The sequence below is a fragment of the Capra hircus genome, chromosome 3 (assembly GCF_001704415.2).
Source record: "Capra hircus breed San Clemente chromosome 3, ASM170441v1, whole genome shotgun sequence".
In the NCBI taxonomy this organism is placed as follows: Eukaryota; Metazoa; Chordata; class Mammalia; order Artiodactyla; family Bovidae; genus Capra; species Capra hircus.
Genome location: NC_030810.1, coordinates 110,470,116 through 110,493,989, shown reverse-complemented (window position 1 = coordinate 110,493,989; position 23,874 = coordinate 110,470,116). Strand labels below are relative to the sequence as shown.

The 23,874-nt window shown below is 40.7% G+C and overlaps 1 protein-coding gene across 6 annotated transcripts in view; it reads left to right on the top strand.

The window, feature by feature from the left end:
- The window catches only part of DCAF8 (DDB1 and CUL4 associated factor 8), a 40,267-nt gene that overhangs the window by 10,827 nt on the left and 5,566 nt on the right, over window positions 1-23,874 (top strand). For 4 of the 6 annotated variants that reach the window (XR_001917883.1, XM_005677226.3, XM_018046372.1 and 1 more), the window contains exons 3-11: window positions 3,085-3,159; window positions 5,653-6,314; window positions 7,277-7,417; window positions 8,467-8,561; window positions 13,033-13,143; window positions 19,989-20,061; window positions 20,535-20,592; window positions 21,104-21,211; window positions 22,591-22,721. Coding sequence is in view for 5 of the 6 variants with exons in the window: in XM_005677226.3 (XP_005677283.1) it covers window positions 3,111-3,159; window positions 5,653-6,314; window positions 7,277-7,417; window positions 8,467-8,561; window positions 13,033-13,143; window positions 19,989-20,061; window positions 20,535-20,592; window positions 21,104-21,211; window positions 22,591-22,721 (1,428 nt within the window). In the remaining variant the exon portion in view is untranslated. Of the gene's footprint in view, window positions 1-1,835; window positions 1,992-3,084; window positions 3,160-5,652; window positions 6,315-7,276; window positions 7,418-8,466; window positions 8,562-13,032; window positions 13,144-19,988; window positions 20,062-20,534; window positions 20,593-21,103; window positions 21,212-22,590; window positions 22,722-23,874 lie in introns of all 6 variants that reach the window. The other 2 variants (XM_013975927.2, XM_018046374.1) reach the window with 1 other exon arrangement.

The following is a 23,874-nucleotide window of genomic DNA, read 5'->3' as shown; positions in this document are numbered from 1 at the left end:
GAGCTAGTCTGATTAACTCCCCCAGCTACCTGGGCCAGTGAGCTCTTCCAAACTCAGATTGGTTTGCTCTGGACTGGATTTTACATGGAAAATGATCAAGGTAAAAACAGTGGATTTGTTGGGAATAGAGTGCATTAAAGAATAAAAGTAATTTACGTTTGGGTCAGATATGGTTCCCAAACTCAGATTATAAAATAAGATTGCATTTTTTGGTGATGGTAGAAATTCTAGAGTGACTCGTATACTTAAGACCTAGGGAACAGTCATAGCACTTTAGCCTGCTTTAATTTGGGCACTTACTCTAATTTCTGCCATTGTGTTGCGATGATTTTAAGTTTCATTTTGACAGACAGTTATATAATAACAACTCATCCCCAAAGTAATTGTGGTTTTATCACTGTCATCATTTCTTGGCTTTTTAGAGAAGCAGTCCCCCAGAATGGGAATGTATGTACCCCATGGGTTATGGAGGGCTTCCCTTGTGGCTCAGCTGGTAAAGAATCCGTCTGCAATGTGGGAGACCTGGGTTCAATCCCTGGGTTGGGAAGATCCCCTGGAGAAGGGAAAGGCTACTCACTCCAGTATTCTGGCCTGGAGAATTCGATGGACTGTATAATTCATGGGGCCACAAAGAGTCGGACACAACTTTCACTTCACTTCACATGGGGTATGGAAGATGATCCAGTGGTGTATAGGGAAAGCACATTGAAATTTTTGTTTTTTGGTTTTTTTTCTAGAAAAATCAAGCTCAGTAATTAATGTGAATTGATTAAATGTGGGTTCATGCACAGAGTTTTCACTGATAGACGTTCATAATCAGTTTTGAGATCACTGTTTTAAGAACATCCTCTGCAGAAGTTTTAACATATAATTCTGCTTAACTGTACCATCTCTGTAATTACCATTTTACAAAAAAAGAAAGTGAAGCCCAGAGAAGATTAAGCAGCACATCCAAAGTCATGTCACAAAGTTTGTTCATAAACTCAGCTAGTACTAGAGCCCTGCACTTCCAATTTTCAGCCTATGACTAGTTTCACTAGACTCTGTGACCCCTAAAATGTGACCTTTAGAAGCTATCAGCTCAGTGATTAAACAGAGTTGACATAGACCATGTTCTGTTCTGAATTTAGGAGTAAATTCTGTCAGCTTTTTTCTTCAAAGAAAAGATCCCTCCTTGCAAGAACCTTAAACCAATTTCCCAAAAGGCAGACGTTCTCTGCAACTTCTGGGTATAGGTTGAACCCCATGGCTCTCCTTTTCTGAGGAGTGGTTCTCAGAGCTAGGTAAGCATTAGGCATTTGGCTCCTCCGGCCCAGCAAATGTTTTCTAGAGCCATTATGAGACTGAAGTTCAAGCAGTCTGGGCTTCTGTAGAAGGTGATGAGACTGAGTTTTGAGATAAAGGTTTCTGGAGCTGCTTTACTACTTTTCTAGGAGTGGATATTAGTGAGGTGGGAAGTATGGTGTGGTTGACAGTTTTGATTCTTGAGATGAAAAAACAACTCTGTTAGCATTTGACCGTAAGGTAGTCTATGACCTTAGATTTTAACCTTAAAGTAGTACAACTATTTTTCTCTGCTCCATAGACACTTGCAATTAATGTAATTAATTTAAGCCCTAGGTGGGGAAGAAGATACTGCTGCATTACCAAAGAATATACACAGGGACAACTGAGAGGAAAAAACAAAGTGTTGTGTGAGGAGAAAACTACAAAAACACATCATTGAAGTGGGAGGAATAAAACAGCCTGCTCTGCAAATAGCTCTTCTGTTTTTCTTTATGTGGCTTCACAGATCTGCTTTTTGTTGACATTGTCTTTCATCATCACCCTTCCAGGTGTCCCTCCTTCAAATTCAGCCTCAGTCCTGCTCTTGGATTATTTCTACTGCCTCGTCCTGTCCTAATGTGAGCAAGTTTTGGGCAGCTGTCTCTTGGCAGAGGATACTTTTTTTTTCTCTGAAGCAACTTGGATTTCTGTAGAGAGAGTAGGGGGTAAGGAAAAGGATGGGGCTGCTTCTGGGATAATTGTTATGGGAATGAAAGGGCTGTTGAAAGATTAGAGGCCAGTGTGCCTGGGTCCAAGGACTGGAATCATAATCATACTTTGTCTTTTACCAGTGCCTTTTGTCCAAGGCACTGAAAGGGCTTAACAGAATTCTGGTCTGAATAATATTCTTTGCTCTTTGGAATTTGCTTAAGGTGGGAGTGAAGCCCTGAAAAAATAATGACTGTATTAAAGGAATGTAAAAGGAATAAAGTTAGGTACCCCAGTTCCTAGTTAGGGCCTTGCTAAACAGACAAATCTGGTGAAAGTTGGTGGAACTAGGTGAAATAGTGTTTGCCATTTTATGAAATGGACTGAGATGGTTTTAATGGAAATGTTGCTCTTTTCTTCTCCAGCTTTGCATTTGATGACTAGTCGTAAAGGAAAGAAAAACTTTTAGGTTCTTTTTTAGGGGTAGGGTGCTCCTGGGTTCTAATTTGACTGTTTTTTATAATCCTTAGTTTGTATCTGTGCCTGTAAGTTTGAAACTAGGCATCTGAATGGCCATAAATCTCAAGGTGTTATACCAAGAGCTCAGTCTCTTCTATCTTGGCTGTTTTGTATGTAAAAAGATACTCATTCTGCCCCTCCTCTTCATGTTGTGAAGACAAATGTTGTATAAACTTTGTGGATACATACGATGAATATTTACAACAAGATTTTTGCCTAAGAGGGTAGTGCTGAAGCTAACTTTCTTTGTATTAAGACTGCTTGCTTGCAATACCTGTCACTTGATATAGACCTGCTGTTCCAGGATTTATTTCAGTTTCACTTCCCATCTGAAAAATCACTGCCAGTTACTTGTTAAGGTAAAGAGATGGCAGTTGGCCTCCCAAAGATATGTCCCTTTATGGAATTTAGACATGAGGGGATAATATCTGACATAATTTTCAGCAACTGAGAAGCCCTGTTGAGCACACACCAAAAAATCATTTTTATAAAAATGACAAAGGCTGTACATCGCTAAATCTCCTGGTGCCTTTTATCATCTTTCCCAGATTGTTTCCTGAGTCTTTCATTTTCTTTCTCTCCTCAATCCAGGCTGGCTACGGCAAATATCATCCAGGATGTCCAGCAAAGGGAGCAGCACAGATGGCAGAACAGACTTAGCCAATGGTAAGGGGCCAGAATGAAGGCGAGGCTATCTTTGCTGTCGACTGCAAAGAGAATGGAGACCTGGACTTTAAGGGAGGGAGTGAACTCCTCCTGTGCTGTCCGAGTGTTGGAAGTACATAGGAAACACCTTTTTGTTTCTGGTACTTTTGTTCCTTCAACTTTTATCTTGATTGTTTTCAGAAGATCAGTAATGGAGTTGTACCTCTAAGAGGTCAAGTAGTTTGGAATTCTGAAAGTTTGTAAGGGTGGACAAAACCTAGGAGATGCTGTTAATAAAAGAGGAAAAGAAGATCGAATTGGTGGTGGAACCAAGGTAGTTGTTGGGAAGGCAAGACCTCCCCGGTTACAAGGAGAGGTCTCTTTCCATGGTAGATCATAGTTCAATAGATTAGATAAGAGATGGTTATAAATAGCTGGGATTAGAGCTTTTTTTCTTTGTTCCTTTTTCTTCATTTCTTTTTCTTTTCTTAAGAAAAACTATTAAATCATTGGGTCTAGGGCCACGACTGAAGTGACTTAGCATAGCATAGCATATTAGGGCATATTTGAAGGCAGAATATCAATTTCTAATAGAATATAGCTACCACTAGGTCATTGACCAGTGCATCAACTTGGAGCCAACTTCCAAGCTAGAGAAAGTCCTTCAGAATAGTTACAGTTGGGCAGTACAGAGTCCAGTATTCCTTAGCACCTTGTAGGTTAGGATTATAGGCTAAATTCTAGTTGATGTAATTGGTAGAGCAATGAAGTGTTGAGTAAGGGAAGGGGAGATCTTCAACATGCTATTTTTCTACCCCTTTTGTTATTTTCTTAACCACCGCTGCTCATTTATTTTCTGTAAAGGAGAGTGATTAAGATTTTTCACTGGGCTTAGTTGAAAGACACAGGATTCTAGAGGGGGTTGAGATATAAAATTGGAGTTTGGCCATTAGCTAGATCAGGGATTGCAAATTATGGCCTGCAGGCTGCTATTTTTGTAGTTTATTGGAATTCAGTCAAGCCCCATTTATTTACATAGTATTTATGGTTGCTTTTGTGCTACAACATGGAGTTGAGTACTTGTGCCCGTGAAGCCTAAAATTTTTATTATCGGGCCTTTTATAGAAAAAAAATTGCCAACTCTGAGCTGTATCTGGTCATTGACTGTTAGGGTCCTCTTACTGAGCTTGTGATATGCTCTGGCCCTTATCTTAAAGTGTTAAGGCCCCCAAAGTCATCTTTGTTTGTTAATCATAATTTTAACAATATGTGCTAGGAGGTTTGATGTATTATATTTTTCTTCTCCCCAGAAGTGATGGGTGTGAAATTTTATCCCTTCTCACCACTCTCAATCTCAAACGCAATTTCATTTCAAAAACCACATGTATTAATCTTTCTCACTGCACACAGGAACCTCAGCAAATGTAGTTCCTAGGAGCAAATTGCTGCACTTTTCCTCCTTCCAGTTCCTAGCCGTTTTCACTCTGTACTCTAGTTGAAGTGCTTTTTGAAAACAGATGTTTATGTGTCTTCCAGCCTTTCGTCACTACTTGAACCAAAAACATATGTGTTTATCTGTTTTCCTTAATAGACTTTGTCTAAGAGTTCATTGAGAAGAGATATCATTGCTTCAAAGAGCTTCAGAAATTACTGCTCTTACCCAGATGACTAAGCAAGAAGACACTCCCGCTTTGAACCCTTAGACCATCAGTGTGGTACTGGGATTGAATAGCTATCCCAGGGTCACACATAGCTGGTCAGCCTTTCGTCATAGCCTCTACTTCTGGCAGGATAAAATTTGTCATCTGAGGAAAGGAGGGCATAAGCAGTGTTTAAAATTCTCATTTGCCCCCTCCTTTCTTTACACCTTGACCTTAGTTTGAAAGTTGTAGCCCTGTGGGCTCCAGAACATTGCCTGAGTGTTTTGGCTGTTAGATAGGAGAATTCGTATCTGGTATCTAATTCGTTCACTGGTATAGAGTTTGGCTGTTAGATAGGAGAATTCGTATCTGACCGTTAGGAATTATATTGCTCAAAGTGACCCAGTTATTGTATAACTACCACTATGGCAGACCTAGAATGTGATAAACTTCTCTTTTCGAGCCAACTCATGCTGGGGATGGCTGTTCTTTTTCCTTATATTCAGTTTAATTGCTATAACTAATGGATGCCCATCCAGCAAAACAGAGCCTAAGGTAGTTAGGCTCAGGCCTACTTTAATAAAATCTGCCAGTGCTTTGCTTCTTGAGAATTTATTATAATCTTTGGTTGTCCTACGGTTCTCATTTGTGTGCCCTGCAGTTCTTTGTGTATATCTCTGGCTTTAATCTTTTCTGGATTCCCTCTAGAAGGTACTGTTTATAAGCATTTGTAATGAAAACATTTTTGACCAGTTTTGGTTTATGGGTCTCATGATGTGATGATTTTTTTAGACTATGGAGAGGAAATCCTTGTGGTCACTATCTTATTTCCTTATTTTGCCCCCTCACCTACCCATTCCTTACTAACATGCAGGAAGCCTGTCTAGCAGTCCAGAGGAGATGTCTGGTGCTGAGGAGGGGAGGGAGACATCCTCAGGCATTGAAGTGGAGGCTTCAGACCTGAGCTTGAGCTTGACCGGGGACGATGGTGGCCCCAACCGCACCAGCACAGAGAGTCGAGGCACAGATACAGAGAGCTCAGGTGAAGACAAGGACTCTGACAGCATGGAGGACACCGGCCATTACTCGGTCAACGATGAGAGCCAAGTCCACGACCGCTCGGAGGAGGAGGAGGAAGAGGAGGAGGAGCATCCTCGTCGTCGTGTGCAGCGCAAGCGGGCCAATCGTGACCAGGACTCATCAGACGATGAGCGGGCCCTGGAAGACTGGGTGTCCTCAGAGACATCAGCCCTGCCCCGACCTCGCTGGCAAGCCCTTCCTGCCCTTCGGGAGCGGGAGCTGGGTTCAAGTGCCCGCTTTGTGTATGAGGCTTGTGGGGCAAGAGTCTTTGTGCAGCGTTTCCGCCTGCAGCATGGGCTTGAAGGCCATACTGGCTGTGTCAATACTCTGCACTTTAACCAGCGCGGCACCTGGCTGGCCAGTGGCAGCGACGACCTGAAAGTGGTGGTCTGGGACTGGGTGCGGCGGCAGCCAGTGCTGGACTTTGAGAGCGGCCACAAGAGCAATGTCTTCCAGGTGAGGCCAGGGGACAGACTGGCAATTGAGAAAGTCAGGCATGAGCTAGGCCTGAGCTGCTGCTGAAGGAAGAGTGATAGTGAGTTGTGGTAGGAATTAGATATCAGGAGTTGGTCATACCTTGGCTCCCTTAATGACTTAGAAGAGTTAAATACACTGAAAGACCCGGGGTAATCTTTTGTTTCCTTGAGCACAGAAACTGTTAGCAGCCTCGTTATATAGGAAGGGTGTTTGGAAATCATCAGGAAGGCACTAATGCTGTGCTCGGAGGCATATAATATAAGAACAGAGGCTCTTGAACCAGACTACTGAGTTTAAATCTTGGCCCAAACCCTTAATTAGCTGTGTGATTATGGGCAAGTTTATTTAACTTCTGTCTTTCAGTTGATTTGCCTTTAATTTAGGCCTGATAACGTACAGAGTTATGAAGATTAAATAACAATAGAAGCTAAGCAGTTAGAACCGTGCCTGGTACTTAATAAACCATTGATAGATAAAGTTAACATTTTTATTCTCTAGAAGTTTTACTTATCAGCCCGTCCATCATCTAGTACTAGACATTTATCCCTAAGCATGTTCTCTTTCCTTCCCCAGTATCCCCTCTGGTTTCCTTTATCTTTGTAGCAAATTTTTGTTGACTTCTTGAATCAAGGAAGATTCTTCTCTGTTTTTCCCTTACCTTTCTTTCTTACTGGGTTAGTCCTAGTTCACCTGAGTACTTATCCTAAACCAGTTCAACCTTCCAGAATCAACAGAAATGCTCTCATATTAGAAATTCTTTCTCTTCTCCTTTCACCCTCGGAAGAAATTGGACTTGAGCCAGCTGTACGAGAGCAGGAGGTCTAAGTTTCCAGCTGTTGTATAGCAAAAGGGGATGATTTGGGGTTGTCATCACGTTTTTACCTCTCAGATTCACTCCTTCAATTTCTCTTGTCCTGTTTTTTTTTTTAATTAACATCCAGGCCAAGTTCCTTCCTAACAGTGGTGATTCCACCCTGGCCATGTGTGCCCGTGATGGACAGGTTCGGGTAGCAGAGTTGTCTGCTACACAGTGCTGCAAGAATACAAAGCGTGTGGCCCAGCACAAGGGAGCATCCCACAAGGTAAGTAAGCCCTTGTCCCAAAGGTTGTACATTTTAGCTCTTCCATGGATCTCAGCCAAGGCCCTGCAGTATTTCTGTCCATTGTGTCCCCTTTGTTATGGACACCTGCATCACTTCTTTCAGTCCTAAGACTTGTAGATAAGATTGGAGAAAAAGCAGTCTCCCAAAACTTCTCAGAATCTTGCACATGCAGCATTCACCTGATTATTCTTAACTCCTAAGCTGAGCCATGGTTGGTTTGGAGATCCTGAGGCCCCCTTTGCCTCCCAAGCATTTAAAATTTGCTCTTACTGTATTTTGAACATTTTAACAGTTCAAAGGTGCTAGCTGTTGGCTTCTCATATGTGAGAGCTCCAACTTTCCTGTTCACAACACTCAGTGCATAAACAGCACTATTTCTGGAAGCCCTATTTAGAGCTGGGAATATAGGCCAAATAGTCATGGTGGCAGGCAGTGAGGAGCCAAGAACTGCCTAGTCTCAGAGTAGGCACTGTTTTCTTCCATTCCATGAAAAGATGATCCTCTCTTTTTATAAACCCTCCACAAATATATAGGTGGACCTGAATGTATATAAAATATATAGCTTTTCTTGCCCAGATGACTCAAGAAATGTGAAAATTACCTATTTCTTTGATTCTTAAGACTATTAGTTAGATAACTAACTTTTAGAACTAAGCTATAGAAAATGAAACTTGGGTGCCATTTCTCTCCCCACCTGAGTGAGGGTGTGGAATTGATTTTGAGAATGAGCCCTAATGGCAGTGTTTTCCTTTGGTGTCACTGTTCAGATCCCCTGGAGACTTAGTTAAAGTAGCAAATCACCTGTGCTTTTGACTTGTATAGAATAAACAAGCTGTAAGTAATTCACGCACAAGAGAGAATGGGCTTATTAAATTACCTTCTTTCCTGGGATTTTACAACAAAAAAAGCTAGCTATTTGTCTTGCTGAGCCATTTTAAATGCAGCCCTTCATAAATATAAAGGAATGAACTAGACAGCCTTTAATGTTAATGTTTCAGAAACCGCTTCCTTTCTGTCTTCTCCTTCAGTTGGCCCTAGAACCAGACTCTCCCTGTACGTTCCTGTCTGCCGGTGAGGACGCGGTGGTCTTCACCATTGACCTCAGACAAGACCGACCCGCTTCGTAAGTGTAGCAAGAGTATTTTTACACAATTTGAATTTCTTGACCTTGAAAGTATTGCAGATGTCCTAGGTTTTGAAGATATTGCACATGTCCTAGATAATTCTCAACTAAGCACAAAGAATAGTTCCTTTGTGTTTATAATAAGAAATGGATTAGTTTAGGGAAATTCCTTACTACTTTGTTGTTTATCTGTTTCTCAGCAATAAAGTACTATTCAACTTAGCTTCATTTCTAAAGCAGAGTTCAGTTATCTTATTATATTGTGAGCTGTAAAAACAGGATGATCTTCTAGTTCATTTGGGTGCCGCTGAGCTTCCCCACAAGAAGCACGTTACTGGCAGCTTAGAGATATGCTCATGTGTGATTTTCACTTCAGTTATGTATAGAAACATAAAAATTAAATGGTGATTCTTAAAAATATTGGTAGTTGTAGTAGAACTCATCATATCATAGCTCATTTTTACATGAATCTGAGACTCATGGGTAAATTATATCTGCTTTTATCTGTGTGATACCATAGAAAGAGCATAGCATCTTGTTTGTATCCAGGCAGCCCTAGGTCAGATGTTAACTTGGGCGTTACTAGTAGTGCCCCATATGACCTTTCTGCACGTCAGGTTCTTCGGCCTCACTGTGGGTATAATCAGTCTCACTCTCTCTGATAAGTGTGCTTGGTGCCTCAGCATAGTGTGTGGCAGCGCGGTGGTTTTTCTTTTTTGACTGCACTGTATCTTTGTTGCTGCACTGGTTTTCCTCTAGTTGCAGTGAGTGGGCGCTGCTCTCTGGTTGCGTGTGCAGGCTTCTGTGTGTGGTAGCTTTCTTGCTGTGGGCCGCGGGCGCTGCTGCACGTGGGCTTCAGTAGTTGTGTCCGAGGGCCCGGTAGTTTGGTTCCTGGACTCAAGAGCATAGGCTCAGTAGTGGTGGTGCACAGGCTTAGTTCTCTGTGGCATGTCGGCTCTTCCTGGATCAGGGGTCAGACCTGTGTCTCCGCACTGTCCGGCGAATTCTTTACCACTGAGCCACCAGGGAAGCCTGGCACTGTGGTTATACCTGGCTAAATTGTAGCTACTAATTAGTTGACTTTTTCAATTTTCATTGTGCTTGTAATAAAACATGTACGGATGCAGTAGTGAAGCACGTGGGCAGAATATAAATGCTACCTCATGCATACCTCCCCCGCCCCCCACTTTCCTGGCTGTTGATAACTGTTGTTAAAATTTTTCAGTGCCTTTCCAGTCCTTTTTGTGTACATTTACGTATCTTTACTATATACATATACACTTTTCTCTCCAGTGTGGGATAATTGTATGTATATATAAACTTGCGTGTATGTTATGTTCTTGCAATTTGCCTTTTTCACATTATAATGCATTTTGGAGATATTTCTACGTCAGACCAAAAAGGCCTACCTCATCTTTAACCATGTCATATATATCATAACATTGGTGTACCACAGTTTGTTTAATGATGACCTAATTGATAGATTATCTAGATTATTTACGATATTGTTTGTTTTAAAAATTATATATATATATTTAATATGCCATACTGGAAGTTTACTATGGGACCACAGAGTATTCAACTTTACAGATCTTTTCCCCCCTTAAAAATTATCTTAAATCTTATAAGTGAATACCAATATTGAGTAAGGGGTATCACTGATCTTTACAAAGCAGACAAGTAAAATATATGTTAATTAGGTGATATAATCTTAAGGCTGATTATTATCAGGCTTTTAGAGAGATTAGTATAGAAAAAGTTGTCTACAAAGTGGAAGAATTTAAAATAACTGGTTAAAGGATGGAAATGTTTTCGGCTTGTGGAAAGGATATGTTGGTTATTTATGTAAAACTTCAAGAGGATGAAGGTTGAGAGAGAATGAGTGGACTTCTACTGGAAAGGGAATAGGCTTGGGTGATAAAGGCGCTACCTTCAGTCCTAGCATGTAGTTATCTACCTTTGAGAAATCATTTAAGCTCTTAAATTGAATGATGTTTGTTATTTTCAGTTCTAAAATTCTGTGGTTCTGTGGTAATAATGGAACATTAGCAGGTTTTCCAGAGAGGAGTGGGAAGGGCAAAGATGGAAAAAATGATAGAAGTTTGTTTGGTCTGCTCTGGTACAGAGTTGTGAAGCAGAACGAGATCCTCTGAATCAGGTTCAGAGGAAAACTACTATTAACCCACAAGAAATTGGGAATCTGGTTCAAGTAATGGGCAGAGCACATGACTTTGGCAGATAATGGAATGTGTGATGAGATGTTATAGGCAGAAAAATCTGACTGAGAGTTGACCAGTGAATCCAGATGCAAGCAGTAATAGATGGGATAGAAATTAAACGGGGGAACATAGGAGGAACTTATAGTAGGAGGGGGGTCCAGATTCTGAGCTGGGAAAATAAGAGACAGTGGGTCTTCAAAAAGTTTTTGCTTTAGGGGTTGAATTAGTGAAAGGCTGGAATGAGGTCGGAGGACTGAATGTGAAGGTCATGGCTAGAATATCTTAAGCTGGTGCCTTAACATCTGCTTATATGCTAGGCATTTTTGTATGACATTAATTTAGAGGAATATTTCCTTTTTGTATTCATAATAGCTGACTCTCTAGAAGCTGGTGAAAATGGCTAATGTCATAGGAAAAGAGATTTAGAGCTGGGGGTGGGGGGTATTCCTTTAGCCAGTGGAAGCTGGTTTGAGATATTCTTCAAAAGAATCCTTTGGTTTGATCCATAATTTCCCTTTTTCTTAGAGCATACCTGCTCACTAAAATTGCAAGTTTTAAGGCAAAATTTGGTAAATTTGTTTCATATGATTTTGTCTGCTACCTTGCTCTGGTGTCACACCTTTTTTTTTTCCCCCTGCTACCATTATTAATCATATTTATACCTCTGCATTTTCCCTGGAGAGTTCAGGGTACTCTGTGTATTTATATATTGGGAGAGAGAATTGTTTGTTTTAGGTGAATATATGGAGGCATGGAAAGATTGAGTTCTTTGTCAGGATTAGATGACAGTGGAGCTGTCGTAATAACTTCATAATCTTTCACCTCGGTTTCCTCATTTTGCTTCTGCATGGTAAACTTTATGTTTGTCTGACCCTCTCCCTGTGAAAAAATCCAGATTGCTTAGGAGATGAGACAGTACTCTGGAAAAGAGCAGTATCTACTCCTCTTCCTCTTCCTTATCTAAAACTCAGAGCTGCCTCTTCTCCATTGCTAATTTTGTTCCTGAAACTCTTTATTTGTGTCTGCCTTGTGTTTTTGAGGGTTGGGTACATGTGTATTTATGTTTTCCCTAATAACATTTATTTTTAATGACCTCTATACACTATTCTTTTAGTGGAAAACTACAGAGATTTTAAAATTAAATATTAATAAAATTTCTCCTCTTTGCCTAGAACAGTTTAGGTTGGAATGACTTTGACCATGTAGAGAGGATGCTAACACCATTCACGAAGAAACTTGTCATAATTATAGTTCTTTCTCTAAGCACCAGAAATGAACAAAAGCTTAGAATTAAAAATGAAAACTCTTATTCATAATTGTCAAAACTTGCAAGCAGCCAAGATGTAGTTCAGTAGGTGAATGGATAACCTATGGTACACCCAGATAATATATTATCTGGCACTAAAAAAAAAAAAACAAGTCCAACCCTTCCTTTCCTGTCTTCTATAAATTTACTAATCCTTATGATGTCATATTTGACAGGTTGGACACTTCAATCTGGGAAGAGTAGCCATAGGGCCACCCTTAAGGTGGGACAAATTATGGAAATTTTATAAGGTTTCCTTGGTGGTCCCATGAATCACCTGTTTTTGTAGTACAACCAGAAGAATAATTCAGAAATTATTTTCAGCCTTATAAATAGCTGTCTTCATAGGAATCTCCTCTCCTAGTTTTCTTCAAATAAGGGAACACTAATATTGTTTCCCTTTGGATTAACTGTTGCTTGCCATTTTTCTTTGTGCATTTTAAAACTGTGTTTTAAGTGATACTTTTCTGAAATCTGGGAGGTAGATTCTGACCTTAAAGTCTTTTCTGTCCACTGTTCCTGTGATTCATCCTCCTTTCACTCCCTGCTCCCAGATGATTGGAAAGATATATTTGTAAGTAAAAGGTGGGAAAATGTGGGTATTGTCTCTTGAATGGTTGGTTATCATCATATTGGACTCAGGCTGAGACTCTGGGGAGTGATATACTTTCATACACCTTTAATTTTATACTTCTTGAGGAACACCATAAAAGTACTACATGTTTTATTCCATTTCCAAAGTAGCACTTAGTAAATGTATAAGACAGTGGGTTATATTTTTCCTTTCTTGTTGCAATGTACAAACAAAACCACTTTTTTCTTTCTCTCCAAATGAAAATCTGTTTGGGTTCTTACTAGCTGTGTCTGCATTACTCTCTGTTTTCACTTGCCATGACTGTCTGAATCTTTGGGAGAATATAACATTTGTACTTTTCTACTTTTTAAGGAAACTGGTGGTGACAAAAGAAAAGGAGAAGAAGGTGGGGCTGTATACAATCTATGTGAATCCTGCCAACACCCACCAATTTGCAGTGGGTGGACGAGACCAGTTTGTAAGGTGAGTCTGTGGCTGTTTTGTGTCTTTGAGAGTTTGAGATTGCGATGCATTGTGTACTACCAGCTGTCCCTTTTGGAAAGGTATGAATTGCCTAGAAATCCATTAACCACCATCTTTGATTTTTTGCCATCTTCCAAAGAGTTTAAACTTCTGTGATGTATTCTGTTCCCTAATTAACATTCCCTGAGGGATGGCTTGACATGTTGGGGATATTATCAGGTTTAAGGAAGTTTGATGAATTGATCGAGGTCTCCACCTAGTAATTAGCGTAAACCCAGGTTTACTAGCAAGTGCTCTAGTTAGTAAATACTTTCCACCATTTTTCATATGTAAGTTAACATGCACTAGTAATTTTGAATACTGGTTTCAGATTCAGAAATGATATATTTGACTTGGAAATTCTCATTGTGAACTTAGAGTTTTTGGCTCCTAGTCTCCTGAACCACTTTTCTTTACCCTTAGTGATATTTTTGTTTTGAACATTTCTTGTAACATTGTCTGTTGAGGCATATCCTAAGGGAAACAGTTTATGGATTCAGTCCATGACTACATGTGACTGCAGTTAGTTTCCTTGACCCTTTATCACAGTTATATCCCGTCCCTACCCAGTTGGTCTGTCTCAAGCATATTTTTTAGTTGCCAAGGGATCACCAGTTTGAAAGGGAGGAAGGAGAGGTTTATAGGAAAATGAATGACTTTATGTTTTTCTGATAGTGGTGAAATACATGATCTTCCTTTTTAAATGAGAGGGTATTTTTTATAACTACTGCTGCTGCTAAGTCACTTCAGTCGTGTCCGACTCTGTGACCCCATAGACAGCAGCCCACCAAGCTCCGCCATCCCTGGGATTCTCCAGGCAAGAACACTGGAGTGGGTTGCCATTTCCTTCTCCAGTGCATAACAATGAAAAGTGAAAGTGAAGTTGCTCAGTCGTGTCCAACTCTTTGCGACCCCATGGACTACAACCTACCAGGCTCCTCCGTCCATGGGATTTTCCAGGCAAGAGTACTGGAGTGGTTTGCCATTGCCTTCTCCATTTTTATAAGTGTATTCTGTAATTAATTTTATTAATAATCACAGGGATGGACTAAATCTTTAGAAATCCCTGAGAAACGATCTTAATTTATTGACGAGCCCTGCAAGAGAATTGGGGAACCCTGTTACTCTCTTCTTCCCCTGTCTTCATTGCCTTCTAAATTCCTTTCCTCTGTTGACCAATAGCAAATATGTAGCAGTAGATTTTTTTTTAAAGATAAGAAACTGTTGATCAAAAAAAGGGTTTAGTTATTGGAACTTTCATGTGCTACTTCCTCCAATAAAAGCATTTACTGAAATTTCTAATTTGGATTTTCTGCTTGAGCTCTGGATTCGTTGAAAAGTCTGTGAATTCAGATAATTCAGCCACAAGGACCTTGATGTTTGGAGGAAAATGGAGGCATTGTCTGTATTGATAACTGCAATTGATAATGCCTTTATCCAAAGCTGATGCTTTATGAGGGTTAAAATGGGGCTGGAAATTTGTTTCAGTGTTTCGACACAAGGAGAAATACTCAGATCTTCTGACTCTTATCAGCCTGTGTTCTTTATCCCTTTTTGGGTGCCAAATTCTCAGCATGTCATAGGCTGTTTACTTGACAGAAGCACGTGTAAATTTTGAGGTACAATTGGTGATGGACGGGGAAGCCTGGCGAGCTGCTGTCCATGGGGTTGCAAAGAGCCAGATACGACTGAGTGACTGAACTGATCACCTATGAGCAGATGGCCCTTCCAACACCCTAGCTCGTCTCTCATCATCCTCAATTTCTCTGGCACCTCTTCAGTTCATTGAGTATATTGGAATTCCTCCTTTCTGATTCTTTCTTGGACGGAACTTTAGGCTCACCTTACAGTATGAATCTGAAAATCTTTTTGCTGAATATTTTATATCATAACACTATTAGCTTTCACTAGTCTGAAGGAAAACCTCTAAGGGAGTACAGAGAAATCGCTTACTTATCCTCAAGGCTTTTGCATCGTAAATACTGAATTTATTAGGATTGTGAAGGAACATTTAAGGGAAACCTTAGAGAGCCATGCTTTTTGGAATATGATCAAAAAGCGGGGATAGGTAGGGAGAAAGAAAAAAGGTAGGCAAGTGAAGGGTGATAGCGATTTGAGTCTCTGCTACTAAATCCTGCTCTGAGTTGGTGTAAGAATTTACAGGAGTGAAGGAAAGGAGACTACATCAGATAAATGAGTCTTGTGGTGATAGATTTGGCAGTGTGATTGGTTGACATGTAAATTTATTGCTAAAGGATTTGGTATAGGCCCAGATTTATAAAACAGAGTCAATAAATAGTCCCTTTGCTTCCCTGTTGTTATCAGTGATACTGAGAGAACACTAGGTTAAAGGCGCATGGCAGGAAGAGGAGGTGAGGAGGGAAGAGGCGCTTAAAGTCAGTGAGGGCCTGGAGGCCTGTGCAGAGACATGCAGTAAGGGTGTTGAGACAGTGCCCACGCTATTCTTCATTTGATTTAAAGTGTCGGGCACAGGAAGACTCAATAATGTGGAGATGTCACTTCTCAACTTGAGTTGTTGATTCAGCGCAGTTCCAGTCAAAATTCTAGCAAGATATTTTATGTATATCAACAAGCTGATCCTAAAGTTTGTGAGGTGAGACTAAAGATCATCACCATACTGAGGGAGAAGAACAAAGTTGGAGGCCTGATACTACCCAACTTGAAGACTTACTATAAAGCTACAGTAATTGAGACAGCATTATATTGGTGAAAGAGACAAATAGATCAAAGGGACAGAATAGAGAGCCCAGAAATAGACCCCCGTAAATATTGTTGAGCCATCTTCGACAAAGATGCAAAGGCAAAAAATGGAGAAATGATAGTCTCTGCAATACATGGTGCTGAAATAACTGGACATCGACGTGTAAAAACCGAATCTAGACATAGACCTTACACCCTTCACAGAAGTTAACTCAAAATGGATAATACATCTGAAAGTAAAACCCAAAGCTGTGAAACTCGTAAAAGATAACATAGGAGAAAACCTAGAAGACCTTGCATTATAAAGACATCCATGAAAGAAAAAATTGATAGGTTAGATGACATTAAAATTAAAAGCTTCTGCTCTGTGACAGTATCTTTCAAGAGAATTGGAAGATAAGCCACAGACTGAGAGAAAATACTTGCAAAAGGCGCATCTGATGAAGGACTGTTATCCAAAATATACAAATAACTCTTAAATCTCAACAGCGAAAAAAAAGTCAATCAAAAACGGGCTAAAGACCTTAACAGACACCTCATTTAAGAAGATATTCAGATAACTGAATGGAAAGATGACCATCAGGAAAATGCATACAGTGCAAAATGATAACAGCTGCTTTGGAAGACAGTTTGACAGTGTCTCCAAAACTGGCACCCTGTGATCCAGCAGTTAAGCTCCTTGGTATTTACCTAAAGAAGTTGAAAACGTATGTTTATACAGAAACCTATACATGGACGTCTATAGCTTTATTCATAATTCCCAAACTTTGGAAGCAACCAGCATGTTCTTCAGTATGTGAAATGGTGGTTTATCTAGACAATGAAACATTATTCACCACTGGAAAGAAATGAGCTATCACATCATGAAAAGACATGGAGGAATCTTAAATGCATATTACTGAGTGGGAAAAAAAGCCAGTATGTAAGGACTCCATACTATATGTTCCAACAGTATGACATTCTGGAAAAGGCAAAACTGTGGAAATAAGATCAGTGATAGCCAGGGGTGGGGTGGGCCAAGAGAGAGGAATAGGCAGTGGATTTTTTACAGCAGTGGAAATACTCTATGATGTTAATGATGGATATATGTCATTATACATTTATCCAAAGCTGTAGAATGTAGAGTAAACTCTGTAGATTTTGAGTGATTATTGTATGTCAGTGTAGGTTTTTAAGAAAACTACCATTTTGGTGAGTGATTTAGATAATGGGAGAGGCTGTACATGTGTGAGGGCAGGGAGTGTGTGAAAATATCTATACAGCTCTCTGTTTTGTTGTATACATAGAACTGCTTAATAAAGTAGTATAAATCAAAAAAAATTTTTTTGAATGACAAGCTTCTGTCCTATGCTCAGATAGTAAGAGAATTTTTTGTATTTTTGTATCACCACTTTCTAGCACAGGGGTTAGCAGTCTACAGTGTTTTTGTAAATAAAGTTTTACTGGAACATAGCCATAGCCATTTGTTACTGTAATAGAGACTGGATGGCCCTGCCAGCTTAAAATAATTACTGCCTTGCCGTTTAAGAAAAAATTTGCCAACCCCTCGTCTCAAGCATCATATCTAGAATATAGTAGGTTCTTAATAAATGCTTATGGAAGAAAGAGGAAGATAAAAGAAGGGCAAAGAGCTTTAGATATTGAGGAACACAGAATGTTCCATACACCAAAATATTAAATACTTAGTTAAAATATTTTTTACTAATTTGATGACTTGGGAACATAATAATGACCTAGTGATATTTGAAAGCTGTTGATTTAGATTTAGAGGGGAAACAAATCTGATTGTTAGCAGCTATATTTGCTGAAGAGTAGTAATTGGTAGTACAGCAGTCTCCTATTTGTCTTCTTTTTGTATTGGTTCATTTAAAAAACATTTCCTGGATAGTCTGTTTATGCAGGATATTTGTTAATGAATTGTGGAGAATACAAACATATTGATTCATTTGTTTATTCACCTAGCATTTACTGAGCATTTGTTGTGTGCTAGATACACAGTTGACTAGATACTGTTTCTGCCTTCAAGGAGGATTCTGAAGAAACAGATACATAAGATTAAAAATATTAAGTAACTTACCCAATGTTACTCATCTAGTAAGTAGCATAGTTTCTGAACTCAGTTCAGACTCCTTCAATATGGTGGAAACCATTAACTTTGCTGTTCTTTCTCACAAAAGAAAATTAAAGACAAATGGGAAATATTTCAGGTAAAGGGAACAGTTGTATTAGGATAACAAGATGAGACATGGTATATTCAAGAAAGCATAGCTCTGTGTGTGTGTGTGTGTGTGTAATGTATAGGATCTTTGGGAAGTGGTGGGCAGCCATATTGAGTAGTTTGTACTAGAAAGTACAAAATCACTGAAGAGATTTAATTATGGAATTTACATTACATTTTTCATGTTAGACGTAATTCTGGTGACAGTATGAGCAAGGAAATCAGTTAGAAGGTTACTACAAATAATGTAGGCAAAAAATGAATAAGAGTGGAGAAAGCAGATATAGTGAAGAAATACACCCAGGAAGTCAGATTGTTGACAGGAAAGACATAGGAGAAGAAAGGACCTGATTTTTGGTTTGAATTTAGGATGGTGCCATTAACAAAGATTTGGGGGAAAGGGTAAATCTTGAATGATCTTAATTTAAGGAGAATGATTTTGTTTTGGGCATTCCATTGCAACACTCATTTGGCATGTGGCTATAAATGTAGAGCTCACTCAGAACAAGTGTGGGCTGGAGACACAGATCTCAGACACATGTATCTACATATAGGTGGCAGTTAAAATGTTGGTAATGGGATTTGATCCCCAGAAGAAAGTATAGTGCAGAATTCTTCCTCCCTTTTGAGTCTCTGGCCTCTTTGAGAGTATGAGAACTATGATCCCGTCTCCTTGGAAGAATACATGTAAGCACAATTTCTGGGCATTCACATATACTTGAACTCTAGGTTTTAAAATTTCCTTGCATAGAGTCAGAGGAGAACTTAAGACTAGACCTTTGAACAACATTAGCATTTAAGGGATGAACACAAGCCCATGTGCTTGTGGTTGGATATCAAGGAAGGAAAGTATTTCAGGGAAGGAGTAATGAATAATGTCAAGAAGAGAGAAAGACCCAAAAAAAGTATCTTGTTGGCATTGGTGGTTAGGTTACTGATGACTTTAGCCAGAGTAGTTTCAATAGTGAAGTGAAAGCCAAAGCTAGATTAGAATGGATTGAGAAATGAATAGGGGGTGAGAGAATGAAAATGTTGAGAGCAGATTGCTCTTTTCCATAATTTAACTGATGGCATAATGGGGTGGTGGGGGGACAGAAAAAGCAAGAGTAGGAAAGGTCAGTGGAAGGGCTTTAGAAGATGGGCAGACAGTGGTGAGCAAGAGGGCTAGTCAGGCAGACAGGGTCCTTGGAGGGATGAGACGCCTGCGATTGGAGGGCACGGATGTGCGAGGGCAGTGGCTAGATGTGGCTTGTTCTTCACTGTATTTCTAGCACCTGGTATGATGCTTGGCACCTAATCTTTGTGTCAGTGGTTGCACGGATGATTAAAGTTTGGATTGGAAAGATGAGGGAAGGTGAAGGTGGTTTGGTGCTTGATGGGAAAGATGGAAGAATAGAGGGAGTCTTGAGATATAGGTGGTAGCTTGTAATAGTTGTGGGGAGAACTAGCCAAATAAAATTTCAGGAAGGGATTGGGACTGAGGACCCCCTGACTTACAAAAAGCATGGTCTCTGCCCATGAGTAATAAACCGTATTGGGGAGGCAGCATACATAGAAAAGGATCTGTAATGTTATTTCAGTGTAGATAAATGGTAAGTGATATAAAAGCTGAGAGAGGAGATAAGCCACTTCAAAATAATGTAATTTAGGATTACTACTTGAAATGAGAAGTACCTGGATAAAAGAGTTTTGTTTGGAAGAGGGGTAGGAGAAGATTTTTGAGGAAAAGCCTGAGCCAGAAGCTGAATTGGGAAATGTCTTTTATCTGTTCTGACATCCAGCTGACTGCTGTTCTAGTCACTACATTGAACTTCAGCTCTTCAAGGGTTGTTTGTAAGTTTTGACATTTTCATTGCTTCTTCTGTAGGATTTATGACCAGAGGAAGATTGATGAGAATGAAAACAATGGAGTCCTCAAGAAATTCTGCCCTCATCACCTGGTAAGATTCATGAAGGGCCAGTGGCTCCAGGCTTCCCTGACTCAACCCCAAGCCTGCCACCAGACTTATTGACATAGTGGGAAGAGCTTGGACTTTGGAGTCAAAAGACACCTGGATTTGACTTCTGGCTCTACCGTGGAGCAGTTTTGTCACCTTACCTCCTTTAGCGTCAATATTCTTACCAACAAAAAGAGATACAGATAACTGCCTTGTACCGCAATGGTAAAGCCTAACAAGATAATGTGCATATGAAATGGCTAGCATACAGAAGACAGCCAGTAGAAAGCCCTCTCCCCCAGTTTGGTCAAGTTTCATCAGTTGTACTCCTGTCTATCTGTCTCTCTGCCTTTCTCTGTCTCTCTCTCTCAGACTCTGGGAGAAGATATAGGGGAGTTTTAAGAAAACCTGTTTCCTGAAGGTGGTATAATAAATGGGGGGGTGGGGCATCAGTCAGTATCTGCTCCTTATTGCAGGTGAACAGTGAGTCCAAAGCAAACATCACCTGTCTTGTGTACAGCCACGACGGCACAGGTACGTGAGCAGGGCCCAGCTCCTAGGCTGGCATGCCCCCTCTGTCTAGGGAGCTGCTGAGCCAGTGAGGCATGTGCCCTCCCGTGCTCACCACTGTGCTGTGGCTCCAAGTGGAGCCGTGGGGAGTCGTCGCTGATGGTGAGCACACAGTGGGGGGACACAGCAGACGACCCTTGGAGATGGCAGGCACTTGCAGAATGCCACAGCTGATCCTTGGCAGGGCCTGTCCTGAAGGCCAGGCCACTTGCTTGAGCAGGTTCTTACGCCTTTGGCTCATTCCTGAAGTAATGGGTATGATCTTCCTGAGCATTCTGCTACCCCTGAGTTGGCAGCGTGTTCCTAGTCTACCCTAGACACCTGAATTGCTTGCTGTTCCAACTGAGTAAGATGGGCACTATACCTGGGTGTTAGGAGGGGGCACTACTGGCAAGAAGCCCCACCCCAACCCCCAACTCCTAGTCCTAGCTTTTTTCAGCCTTTGCCTTCACTGCTGTGTGCTTGTTCTTGGCAGAGCTCCTGGCCAGTTACAATGATGAAGACATTTACCTCTTCAACTCCTCTCACAGTGATGGGGCCCAGTATATTAAGAGATATAAGGGCCACAGAAATAACGCCACAGGTGAGGCTGTCTTTCTAGGTTTCTGTACCCCAAGCCTGTTGATTTGAAGAACCACAGTATCTCTTTTAGGTTGTGCAAATAAGAACTACCTAAAGGAGTAGGCTACCCATCACCAAGGGACAAGCCTAAGTGGGCTGGAGTTTTCATTGGCCCTCCTGTGCTAGAGGAGAGAGGGCTCGGGAGCATTTCTCACCACAGCAGTGACGTTAGACTTGGTCTGGGTGTAAGGAAACTAGACTGACTATATTTTTTATTTTTTATATGTAAAATATATATATATTATATATATATGAAAACATGATTTTAGGTAACTTCAAGATTAAAAGACTTACTAGGGAGTTTGGGAGAGCCCTCCTTAGTTAGTGGTACTAAGACTAATTGCCTAAAATAGGGGGTGAGCTTGTACTTTTAAGGAAGAGGAAGAAGTAATTTTTTTGCATGAGATAGAAGAGGAGGAATGGCAATAGCACCTCACCCAGGTTTGCAGTGATGGTTGGCGCTTTTTGTTCTGTCTGTGGTTCCCAAACTTTGCTATACGATGAAGTCACCTGAAGCCGGCTCCCACACCCATCCATTCTGACTTAATTGGTATAGGGTACAACTTGATTAGGAGTTTTAAAAAGCTACCTGTTTGATTCTTGTACAGACAAGTTGGAATCACTGCTCTTGGTTGTTATTAGTGCTCATAACAGATGTCTGTTATAATGTTGACTGGGAGAGAGCAGTTAGTTTTCCTTTTTCTCTTGAACTGTGAGAAGAGAGGGGAAATGCTATATTTAATCTTGGTCCGTGGGCATACAGAAGGAAGTGTTTCAGTTTTATGATTGATACGGAACTAGACATAGCAGTTGGGACTCCTGGATCTTCTTACTAATTTCAGAGGGTGGAGTCCTGTTGTTCAGTCTTGGTAGCAAGCACACCTCAGGTGCTTCAGGCAGTTGTAGCGTAAACTTCCACCTGTCCTAGGTCATCTAATGACCCAGGAAGCATGGACAGGGTACCAGTGAATCACAGATACCAAGGATAACTGTAGGGCATAGGACGGTGCTGCTTTAGAGTGGATAAGCTGTGGCCATTCAGGCTGGGACAGGTGAGGCATTGGTAAGGCTGGTGGCTGCTCCATAGAGGCTGTTGCTGAGGACTGTAAACCGCTCAGCTCCGTGGACCTCTTTGGGAGACTATAAATCGTCTCTGGGACTTGGTATGATTCTTATTCTGTCTATCTATTTTACATGCATAATCCCTTGATTTGTTTTGTGAAAGTGAAAGAAATTCTTGGCTCTTAGCTGATTTAGATTTGTAAATAAATTTCCTGTGAGGTAAATATTTAGGCCTAATGCCAGCTCTCATGCGGTTTATTCCCTCATTTATCATTACAGTAAAAGGCGTCAATTTCTATGGCCCCAAGAGTGAGTTTGTGGTGAGCGGTAGTGACTGTGGGCACATCTTCCTCTGGGAGAAATCATCCTGCCAGATCATTCAGTTCATGGAGGGGGACAAGGGAGGCGTGGTGAGTATGGTTTGCTGGGCTGGCTGACTCCCTACTCTCTCCAGTCATTAAGGTAGGTTTCAGCAGGGCCACAGAATTCTTACTTTGACAACATAATACCATGTCTTAGAGGTCTAGCCAGCTAAATAAAAAGACAGTACAGTCTTTATATACTATGGGATGGGGATGCTGAGGTTTTAATGAAATTATTTTCCTTTTCCTGTCTTCTGTAACTCTACAGCATGGTTTATTAAGAAGAGAGAGGGATTTTAGGGAAGAATCTCTGGCCCGACTGAGATATCTTTATGTGTAGACTTTTCCCAGAACAAAAGCATTAGAGTTAAGGGCACACCATCCTACACAGTGTAGTAAGTAGCTTAGTAGTAATCTTGATGACATCCTGGATTAGCAGATAGAAGCTAGGAGAATTTTTTTTTCTGACAGTTGAGAAAATCAGGACATATAGTCTGTACACTGATACAAACACACATGATATATATAGGAGAAAATATGCGCCCCCTGCCCAACCACCTTTTTTTTTTTTTACTGCTATACAACCCATTATCGTATCATATCTGCCTGTCCTTTGAGTTCTACAACCTCCATAGAGATAAGACAAAAAAGGAAGCCTGAGGATCTTGAGTTGAGAGTGAAAGGTGGTCACCTCCTAAGATATATCTAGCTAACCATAATTTTTTTTCCTCCTTTGAGACCTAGAGTCAGGAAAGATTCAGTATTCAGTAGCTTTCTATGATAAGGTTTTCAGACTACAGACAATAAGAAAGAGGCAGTTGGGGCAGCTGCATTGTCCTGACTACCCAAGATAGTCTGGTTAAGAGCATCTCAGGAATGGCTGAGGAGCTGTAAGAGAACCCAGCCATCCCTTGATGAGGTTTATTGAGAGTGGTATTAAAAGTTAGAATGGTTCATTGCAGTTGGGTTCCCATTTCTTCTTGTGTGTCTCTTATCGTGGTACGAGGCTATTTCAGACTTTTCTGGTTCCACTAAATGTCGGGGACCTGGAGCCAGTATAGATCCAAGGCTTGTATGGCTTGAACATGAGCGGAGAAGAGTCTAGAACTTACAGGGGTGTGTCACTGTTGCCTGCCTCATCTCTTGCTCTTCCATAGGTCCTCTTCCATGTGTAGGGAGCAGACCCAAAACACTGGGGTCT